The sequence below is a fragment of the Gouania willdenowi genome, chromosome 2, assembly GCF_900634775.1.
Source record: "Gouania willdenowi chromosome 2, fGouWil2.1, whole genome shotgun sequence".
Taxonomy (NCBI): domain Eukaryota; kingdom Metazoa; phylum Chordata; class Actinopteri; order Blenniiformes; family Gobiesocidae; genus Gouania; species Gouania willdenowi.
In genome coordinates this window covers 7,937,755-7,949,156 of record NC_041045.1, presented here as the reverse complement: position 1 = coordinate 7,949,156, position 11,402 = coordinate 7,937,755, and the positions used below count along the sequence as shown (strand labels likewise).

At 35.6% G+C, this 11,402-nt stretch overlaps 1 protein-coding gene across 3 annotated transcripts in view; it reads left to right on the top strand.

Moving 5' to 3' along the window:
* The first annotated feature begins 3,959 nt into the window (after positions 1–3,959).
* Positions 3,960–11,402, top strand: part of LOC114477187 (sodium/potassium-transporting ATPase subunit alpha-1) — a 36,513-nt gene continuing 29,070 nt past the window's right edge. The window contains exon 1 of one of the 3 annotated variants that reach the window (XM_028469379.1): positions 3,960–4,116. Coding sequence is in view for 2 of the 3 variants with exons in the window: in XM_028469361.1 (XP_028325162.1) it covers positions 9,019–9,045 (27 nt within the window). In the remaining variant the exon portion in view is untranslated. Of the gene's footprint in view, positions 4,117–8,612; positions 8,821–8,918; positions 9,046–11,402 lie in introns of those variants that run through there. The other 2 variants (XM_028469371.1, XM_028469361.1) reach the window with 2 other exon arrangements.

The window sequence follows — 11,402 nt, the reverse complement described above, 5'->3', positions numbered from 1 at the left end:
AGTCACTGACCCACATGTGGAGATACTCATTATTCAGAGATATGATATGATATGTACCATACTTAGAAATGTATTTTTGAGAGCATATCTTACACCACAAACACAATTTCTTCAGAATTTTCTTTTACATGTTGATTATGCATTTTTTTTTTTTTAAATAATGTCCTGCATTTATTTCCATTTTATTCCATCCGGGGAGGTTCATATTTTCATGCATGATCACACATAGATTTGTTACGTGAACAGCATATTAATGTTTTTGATTGGTCGATGTGTGCACTTGTCTGACAGAATTTTAATTTTGTAATTTTTTATTTTAATTTCTCGCACCATGGATGATTCCATTAACATTTTGTAGGTTTCAAAAATAAATTAAATCTCTGTCTCTTATCAAATTTCTAAAATTTGTATCACGGTTCGTAATTTATTGATCTTTCTGAAATTTGACAAAGTTTTGTCGCGTTGATGTCCAACGTTCATTTTGACTTACTATATTATTGTTATTCTTATCATTATTATTGTTATTATTAATGGGGATATACATTTCTTCTAAGCCTTTAAAGCAGCGGTAGGCCTCATTATCAACATTCATGTCAGCATTAAGAATAAGTGTTTTTATAGCAATTTTATGTGTTTTTCTGTCATTTTGTGTACGTTTGGTGTTGTTTTACTTGCTCTGAGGCATTTTGTGCATTTCTGTAGTTCTTTGTATATTTTTCCTGGAAAATATGTTTTTTGGAGTCATATTGTGTATTTCTGTTGTCGTTTTGCTTGTTTGTTAGTACTGTGGGTTTGTGGAGTCATTTTTTATGTTTTTACTTGTCTTTTTGTGTACTTTTGTTGCCATTTTCTGATTAATTTTGTGTTACTGTTGTCGTTTTGTTCATTTTTGTCATAGTTTTGTGTGTTTTTGAAGCATTTTCTGTGTTTTTCCTCTAATCTTTTGCTGTATTTTCTGTAATATCGTAATTCTTTGTATTTTTGTAACGTTTTAATGCTCTTGTTTTATGTATTTTTCTGTCATTTTGTTAGTTAGTTTTGTTATTAGTTTGGGGGCCGCATAAAATTAGACCAATGCCGCATGTGGTGTGCGCGTGCGTGTCCTCTGTATTTTTTTATTGTAATTTTGCATATATATATATGTTATATTTGTGTATGTTTCTTGTCTTTTTGTGTATTTTTGTTGTCATGTTGTGCATTTTTGTTGTAGTATAGTATATTTTTGTTTATATTTGTGTGTTTTGAGTCATTCTATGTATTTTTATTGTAGTTGTGTTTATTTTTTTGCTTTATTTTTGTTGTCGTTTTGTGTGTTTGGAGTCCTTTTGTGTATTTTTGTACCTTTTTCTGTTAGATTTGTGTGTTGGGAGGGATTTTGTGTGTGTGTGATCTGAAGTGCCAGCCTGCTACAGTATGTTTACTAGTGATTGCTCTGCTGACCACTAATGCAAAGTGGTCCTCTGTGAAAATGAATCGAGACCACTCCAGTGCTATCTACTCTGTGTTTACCCTGATCATTCCGGATGCTTTGCCCCTTCTTCACCTAGTGTGTGTGTGTGTGTGTGTGTTATATATCAACCTGGTCCCAGATGGCCAGCTCCACTCACACTTGAGAAGCACACTCATGGCCAATGAAAACCATATCCCATCACTGCTGAAAAAGTCTACATTTCTTCCCTTTATACGTGTAACGATCAGCGATCAGACCACTGGCTTGCCTTTGATTTTCCTGGTGATTTCTTTTAAAAGCAGAGGATGTTGAAAGACAGGTGTAGGACTAGGAACGAATGAAAACAAAGTAGGGAAAATTAGCGGTTGATGGATTGTGAGTCAATAGAAAAAGACAGACAATGCATTTTTGCTGCACTAATGGTCATTATGAGATTTGTTTCCACTATTGTCTTTTTTTTTGAAGAAGAAGAAGAAAGAAAAGCTTGAGACACTAACATTACCATTACCCCCACCACCACACACACTCTCCTTCACTAGCAGGGCCCCTGAACGTGCCTGTTGCTATGGCAACTCATTTAAGAGCCCCTCTCTCTCTCTCTCTCTCTCTCTCTCTCTCTGACATCTAAATAAAATCTCGGCTATTTTTAGATCAATGCTGGCAACATGTGAGCAACACTTAATGCGCATGCATGAAAGTAAGTAACCATAAAAGGGAAATACAGTTAGCACACATGCACAGTTACACACATGCACATTTACACACCCTCGTGCACCATGCCAGGGCTTCTGCTGTGTGTCCATCTGTGAATAATGTCCACCAATGGCTTTGTTTGCTGAGCCCTGGTTTTGTTTTTAGTGTGTGTGAAAGCGTCACATTTGGACTATAGAGCCAGGGGTCTGCAACCTGTGGCTCTGGAGCCCCATGTGGCTCTTTGGCTGTTTTGGAATGGCTCCCAAATAGCGTTTAAAAAAATATTAAAATAAAGAATTGTTATTTTCTTACAGACGGTATATAACAGCAAATAAAATCGCAATATAAAAATTTGTCAACCTAAAAATAAATCACAAATCAACTTTACCTGCACCTGTGGTTAACCTTAAGTTTTAAATTACTGGTAAGACAAATAAACCAATCAAAAGAATATTCTGAAAAAAATAAAGATTGTAATTGTGTGGCTGCCAACATGCCGGTTAAATATGCATGCATGATATGTAGTAAGAAATTAGCAATTAGCAGATATACAGAGCCAGAGAAAAGTATTCCCCTCATTCCCGATTCCTGATTATTATGCATATTTATCATAGGGTCAGTTGGGTTTGGATTCCTCATGTAGTAAATGTATTTTATATTGACTTGGGTTGTTTTTGTGAGATGTTAAAATTGGTTTGATGATACGAAACATTTACGTGTAACATACTGTATTGGCAAAATAACCAGGAAAAGGGAAAGGGGGCAAACACTTTTTTGCGGCGTTATATTTAAAAACAAATAATATAAAACATTTCAAAAGCACATGCAAATAGAAAACAACATATAATCAATAGGTACAAGTATAAAAGTATATTTCCAACAGTAAAAAAACAACAACTTGGAAAAGACTACAAAAACATACAAAACAACACGTTACCGAATAGCTCCTCAGACACACAAACTGTTAACAAAATGACGGAAAAATACAGAAAACAAAGACAAAAATACAGAAAGTACCTCAAAAACGCACAAATTGACAACAAAAATGACAGAAAAATACACAAAATTACAACAAGAACACAAAAAATAAAAACACATAAATATAAACCCCCAAAACACAAAAAATTACTAAAAACTGAGAAAACATCAAAACCAAAAAAACAAATATATAATAACCCTCGTCTCAATTCTCTGATTGGTCATTATTTTAAATGTGGGGTCACCAAACTTTCTGAAACTGTGGTTATTTCATAGGTACTGTATAGTTTAAAGTGCCACCAGTTATAAAATCACTTCTTTCATACTACATTTTCACTGTTTCACTTTAATTAGAGGGTAAGATAATAGCAAGGACGGCTTGTGTCAACTTAAAAAGGTCAGAAATGTGATTATTATTGCAATGGTTTAATTTTCTACATTTCACAGAAAATCACCATGTTCCTATTTTACCAACAAACAACTCTTAGATCATCGTGAAACATGTAACATTTGTAAAATCTTATATACACACATATATATGCATCATATAACGTACCGCTGACCATACAACAAAATCTACAACATTTGTTACAGCGTTTCAGTGAAAATACACATTTAAAGATGGTTAATTTAATACTAAAACTTTATCACGTGCAGCAGTATTTACTGTAACTGTACTAGTACTGCATGAATGTTGATAATCACATTTTTGTGGCCCTCCATGTAGAGCTACACATCTCTGGTCTAGTTATTGTCATCTAAATAAATAATGTAGTTTACAAACAAATCAACACAATTAACAGTAGCGTGTACTGTACGACTAAGACTCTTTACATTGTGTGTGTGTGTGTGTGTGTGTGTGTGTGTGTGTGTGTGTGTGTGTGTGTGTGTGTGAGGCCTGCATTAGGTGTATATTGTGAGCTGCTGCAGAGAGAGAGAGAGAGTCAGAGACATCCAGAGCAGCTGATAACGTCTAATAGAGGAGCATCCTGACAGTGAGTGACACATCCATCCTATCAGGATACAATAGCACTCCATCCAACTCCAACAACAGGTCAGCCCACAGCGTCTGCCATGGTTGAAAAGGTCACTTTCTCAATGTAATCTATTACAGTCTGATCTGCTGATACAGCTGCAGATAGGAGGACAACTCTGGGAACGCTCCAGGTTTACTTTCTTCTTCTTCCTCCTCCTTCCTTATTCTTTTTCTCCCTCCTTCCTTCTTTTTCTTCTTCTTCATCTTCTTCATCTTCATCATCATCTTCATCTTCTGCTCCCTCCTTCCTTCCTTCTTCTTCTTCTTCTTCTTCTTCTTCATTTTATTTATTTTTATTTATTCAGTTCATTTCCGACATGGTTGCAATCACAGAAATTCACTTTGACATTCAGAGCAAAATCACATCATTGTTTTTTTTTGGTTTTTTTTGTCCTTTTTCATGCCGGAAAGGGCGACGGAAAAAAAGCATTTTGCTTATCCAGATCCGTCCCCTGATTTGAACACAGATAATTTTACGTCAAACCTCGTTTCTTCCCTGGTCAAACATTCTTATCTTCTTCATACCATAATTTCATCTTTTCATTAACGTTTTTTTTTTTTTTTTTTTTTTTTTTTATGTGATGTGTTCTCGTCTGCAGTCGTTGTTCCTGTTGTTACTCCTCCTCACTGTCCTTTTTCTCCGTATCTCCTCGAGCTTTCTTTTCCAGTCGTTGTTTACGTTCCTCCAACTCTTCACTTTTACTTGTTCTATTATTTCCATGTTTAGTTTCAGTCTTATATCTCTTGTTATTTTTCTCTTTCCGAAATTGATGAATTTTGTTTTGCTGACGTTTAGGGCTAGTTTATTTACATCTAACCATATCTGGATTTTTGATAGTTCTTCATTTGTTGACTCTTCTTCTTCTTCTTCTTCTTCTTCTTCTTCTTCTTCTTCTTCTTCTTCTTCTTCTTCTTCTTCTTCTTCTTCTTCTTCTTCTTCTTCTTCTTCTTCTTCTTCTTCTTCTTCTTCTTCTTCTTCTTCTTCTTCTTCTTCTTCTTCTTCTTCTTCTTCTTCTTCTTCTTCTTCTTCTTCTTCTTCAATGACAGAGGGATTTTGATGAATCACTAAGGATGAAGGAGTTTATTTGACCCTCCTTTGACCCACATTTTACCCTTGGGGTCAATCTGACCCCAGTGATACTTTTTTAACATGTTGAATACATAAATAACCCCTTGATAATAAAACCTTGACCTGTTCTCTAGCGCCACCATCAGGACAAAGCTTTTAAATGTGAATTAATTTATCTTTTTTTTTTTTTGAACACATGTCAATCTGATCCGATATCGGCCCAAAACGTACCTACTTTTATTACATGTTTTTCAGAAGTAATAAAACCAATGGATTACATACATTTTTAACCTCAAACACAAGAATATTATATAAATTAATAGAATAAAATAGAAGAGCCTGAAAAATTACCTAAAAAAATACAATAAAATCAATGTATTTTATAACTTATTCAAACCTATTTATTTTATTATTTATATTCACATAGATGAATTGAGCCCATACACACCTTTTGACTTTTTTTTTCTTTTTTTACAAACATCATGGCTTTAACACTTAAATTAACACTTCAATCAATCTTTATCAATCAATCAATCAATCTTTATTTGTATAGCGCCAAATCATAACCAATGGTATCTCAAGGCACTTTACAGTAGAGCAGTCTTAAGGACGGACTCTTCATTTTATGGATACACACATATGCATATATACGTATATACACATACATATGTATCCCACACCCAACATGAATTCATCATGGCGGCAAGGAAAACCTTCTGTTAAGCAGCAGGAACCTTGTGTGGATCCCATTCCTATGATGAACAGCCATCCACGTTATGCTGTGTTGGGTGTGTGCAGAGGAAAGGGTGGAGACAGAGTTGTTGAGACTCTGTAACTCCACACTGAGGATCCCACGGACCTGCAAGACAAAAGCCAGAAGGAGTACAGGAGCAAACACACAAGGGAAGAAGCAGACATAGAGGGAGTGTTAGAGAGAGGAATGGGACCCTCTCCGGTCCCTCTCTAACCTAAATGACCTCTCTCTTAACGCCCTCTCCAACCTCTCTCCAACCGAGCATGCCAGACCCCCCCCCCCCCCCGGCAGTCTATGCCTATTGCATCTTAATTATGAGCTATGAGCTGGTTCCTAACTAAAAGCTTTATCAAAGAGGAATGTTTTGAGCCTAACCTTAAAGGTAGAGAGGGTGTCTGCCCCCCGAACCGTGGTTGGTAGATGGTTCCAGAGAAGTGGGGCCTGATAACTGAAAGCTCTTCCTCCTATACTACTTTTAGAGATGAATGGAACAACGAGTAGTCCAGCATTTTGAGAGCGTAGTGTTCTGGGGGGATTGTATGGCACTACATGCTTCTTGAGATAGACTGGTGCCTGTCCATTTAGGGCTTTATAAGTGAGAAGAAGAATCTTGAATTCTATTCTATATTTTATGGGAAGCCAATGCAGAGAGGCTAATACAGGAGTAATGTGATCTCTTCTCCTAGTTTTAGTCAGTACACGTGCTGCAGCATTTTGAACCAGCTGAAGTGTCTTTAGCGACTTGCTCGGGCAGCCTGCTAAAAGAGAGTTACAATAATCCAGTCTAGAGGTAACAAAAGCATGGACTAGTTTTTCGGCGTCGCCCTGACACTTCTTTTATCCCTTGAGGTCAATTTGACCCTGTTCAATGTTTATCATTCAAAAGTAATTTTTCCTAATGTGATGGGTACAATTGCATAAAATTATCCTGATTTTTTTCAATGTATGGAACACCAATGCAGGATTGGTGTTCCTCCGGGGTCAATTTGACCCCAAGCTGTTTTAGCTGTTGTAAAACTAGTTTTATTTTCCCAAACCACATGAAAACTTTTCAAGATACATTTTCTGAAAATTATTATTATAAGGGTGAAATGTGTTAGTAATATTTAAGGATAATAGGAGGGTTAAAGCAGTAAAATTACATGCACAGATGCATTTATTTCTGCACGTGCAGCTGCAGAATTTACATCAAAAGTTGTCACCTACAATCAACCTGCAAACAACCTTGTCAACGCAGCAAGGCAACCTAAGGTGTGTATGAACCCAGCTGAGACGAGGAGAGGTGCTGATTAATCACAGTGTGTGTGTGTGTGGAATCTGTTGTTGTTTGGAAAAATACAGAAAAATTGAAGTTCTTTTCAATGGCCTAAATGTACCTGTACATTTATGTTGTATAATATTTTCACCAAGTTATAAAGAAAGAAAGAAAAAACAAAACAAAAACTGTGATCGTGCGATCCGAGGGCCATGTGATCAACATTTATGTCAGCAGTTAGAATAATGACCAATGTTTTTTTTTATTATTGTTTTGTGAGTATTTGGAGTCATTTTGTATAATTTTCTTGAATTTATGTGTTTTTCTGCCATATTTGTGTATTTTTGTTGCGTGTGTGCGTGTTTTGAGTCATTTTGCGTATTTGTATTGTAGTTTTTTTTTTTTACATTTTTATGCTATATTTGCGTATTTTGTTGTCATTTTGTGTGTGTTTGGAGTCATTTTGTGATTTTTTTTCCCTCTCATTTTAGATTTTTCTGATGTTGTCTTGTACATTTTTCTGTTATATTTGTCTGTGTTTGGAGTCAATTTGTGAACTTTTCTCCCATTTCATTGTTTTTCCTCTTCTCATTTTATGTGTTTCTGTTGTTCCTTTGTACATTTGTGTTTATTTTTTTGTCGTTGTATATATTCTGTTATACGTATTTGTGTGTTTAGAGTCAATTTGTGATTTTTTTCCCCTCTCATTTTAGATTTTTTTGTTGTCATTTTGTGTATTTCTGATGTTGTTTTGTACGTATATTTTTCTGTTAAATGTGTGTATTTTTCCTGTAATTTTGAGCGTTTTTGAGCTCAAGTGCACGTACAGTACAAGTAAGTCATACATAAAATACTGAAATACAAGTCAAAAGTAGCTCAATTAAATAGTACTCAAAGTAAAAGTTACTACTAGTTACTTTCACCCCTCCACGTTGATAAATAAAATAACACCAATGAATTCACTTCAAAATAATAATTAAAAAAATGCTAAATTTGCCGCATTTACTAATAAGTAAAGGTTGGATGTAGAAATGCAATCCATCCATCCATCCATTTTCAAACCCACTTGCTCCTGTTTTTAAAAATGTAATTAATTTAATTTAATTTAATTTAATTTAATTTAATTTAATTTAATTTAATTTAATTACTGATTTGGAAATTGACTCAAAAAAAGTACAAGTATCCATTAAAGCATCTCATTTACAGTCACGTGAGTACACCTCTGCTTTATTGAGAATCACTTCAAGATCCAAATAAGAGCGAGAGGGGAAAAATGAGGATGCCACGCCCCTTTTCGTGGAGTAACCATGACAACGTGCCTCGACGTCACAATGGAAGAAACGCCGTCTATAAGTATCCGTGTGTGCGCGCGGCACAGCCTGAGAGCTCGATGTGTGTTCAGGAGGAGTGACACGTGTTGAGGGAGAAGTATTACAAAAATTTACAAAAAAAAAAAAAAAAAAGAGAAAAGAGCACAAACAGGAGTTTTATTTTTGATTGTACGTATTTTTAAAGAAGAGTTTTTGACATTTTTTTTTTTTTTTAGAAGACTGAAGTCTACGTCCTCGGAGCCATGGGAAGAGGAGTGAGTGATTTTGTGTCGTTTGTGTGTGTGTTTGATTAGATGTTACACAGCTGGTGTGTGTGAGGCTCAACACGTGAGCTTTAAAAAGATAAGACAAGCGGCGCGTGTCTCCCCCTAAATGTCTTCCGTGTTGTCCTTTTTGTCCGCGAGGCTCGTGGAGATGAGATGCTTTTCTAACGGTTCTCGTTACGTAACGCGATGTTTTCTGTCAAACTTTCGGGAAATGTAAGTAAAGCGTCGTTTGCATTTGTCTTAAACTGGGAGTTGTGGGGTAACGGTGACCCGTTACTGGGAGTAACTTAGTATACATTCATCACCGAAGAAGAACTTTTACTTTCCAGCGAGATTCATTTTGAATGATTTTTTTTTGAAATAGTATAAGTTGAGGTTTTGTTCATTCAAACAAGTTTTTCAGAATTTTTTTTTTTTCATTCAAAATTGACGTTTGGTTCATTCAAACAAGGTTTTTCAGGACTTTTTTTTTTTAAAAAAAATTTGTTTAGTCAAGGTTTTTCAAGAATTTTTTATTTTAAAAAAATGGAGGTTTTCGTCATTCAAAGAAGGTTTTTCAGAAATTTTTTATTGAAAAAAATTGAGGTTTTGTTCACTCAAACAAGGTTTTTCAGGAATTTTTTATTAAAAAAAAATGGAGGTTTTCGTCATTCAAACAAAGTTTTTCAAGAAATTTTTATTTAAAAATTGAGGTTTTTCTTCTTTCAAACAAGGTTTTTCAGAAAGTCTTTGAAAAAAAAAATTCCTGATTGATATATAATAATAATAATAATTAATAATAATATATAATACCTTGATTGAATAAACAAAACCTCAGTTTTGACTTTGACTTGTGCAGCATTTAGGCTGATGGTTCCCTTTCTAATCCTACTGAAAACATCCTTCCTGCACTGCGTTGTTTCCATGTGTGAATATTTCAGTGGATACTAGTGTACAGGTTTAAAAAAGATGACATCTTTAAATTCAGACCATGTTTTCCTGGCCACGCCCAACAATCCTGCACAGCACAAACTCCCATCATTCCTCATTTGGTCCCTTTTTTCTCTCCGACTCACTCGATTGTGAAAAAATCTTCGCTGCCGTTGTTTTTCTTCTTCTCCTCCTCTTTCTCAGTGTGATGAAAGCCATGCCCTGCCCCCATCCCACTGCCCTCCACCTTCCTCCCCACCCTCCTCCAACAAACAGGCAGACCTAGAGGAGATCATCTCCTGGTGAGACGAGGAAGGATGAGAACTTGTTTGGTTGAGTCGGGGAGGGGAGGGAGTGAAGGTATTCCAGGGTCCGACATCGCTCTCCACTGTTTCTGCACAGGGTCGAGAGCCCCCCCATCGATATCTCCAGAGGGAGGTGGGGGTGTCAGTTACCGCATTGGACAACTTGGCTTCACTCTGCATGTTTTTAATTTTGGACGGTTTGCACGTAAAGCCAGGCAGGATGCAGCCCAATGCATATTTTATCACCTGATCTCATAAAAGCTGTCATTTTTTATTTAGTTTTTGACATTTTCACATGAGTTCTTAACAATCCAAACAGAAAAATCTGGTTCAAATAAAATGCAGTATAGAAATATCTGAGGTGGTGCACTTTAATAAACATGATCTAAAACTAATTCTAGAAAAAGTCTTTCAGTTTGACGGACATTTGCGATATCAAAATTGGATCACGAACTGAAAAAGGTTGGAAACCTCCGGCATGGGGCCTTTGATTTTCCATGATTGAGGAAAACAGACAAACATTTTTAAAATGTCTTTCTCATGATTGTGAATCGGGAAAACTCGACACAAATGTCTCGCGTGTAGGGCTGGGTAGGCACATTTATTTACAAACATTAACACAATATGTGCTATTTTTTTGCTTTTTCTCGGTATAGCGGACAGCACGTGTGAGTGAGTTCTGTAGTGTGGCTCGTTTAGGAGAAAGTCAGCAATCATCTATATGTGCTTTTCATGCTGTTCTGACAAGTAGTGAAAGCAGGGACAAGTATTTTGATACAAAATTAGCTATAAAAATATCAATATATTATATGCGATATTGTAATTTTCTATAAGATCTATAAATAGGAAACTCGATATATTGCGCAGCCCTACTCACGTTCATGTTTTGGGATAATATCACACATTAACACATTTTTTTTTTAAAGCAGAAAATGGGTAGTTGAACATCTAGAAAGTGTGACATAATATCGTGCCCTGCGTGTAATGGATGGAGTGGTGATCATGTTATCCTGTGACTGAAAATTAATCCAGAGCGTCATCTGAAGTGTGTTTACAATCAATGTGAAATGAATGTTTGGTGCCGTTTCAGAATAGGAAATATTTTGTTTATCCCAGAGGGAATAAATAAACACTTAACAAAGAAAGGCAAAGAAAAACATACATAATTAAGTCAAAGACTGTTAAATAAGTAAGGATTAAATACAAGCGCATGCTTTACAGCAGACATAGGCAACTAGTGCCCAGGGGCCACATGCGGCCCTTGGTCTAATTTTATGCAGCTCACAAAGTAAACAAATGAAATGACAGAAAAATAAACAAAATAAATGTAAAAATACATTTAAAATACAAAGAATT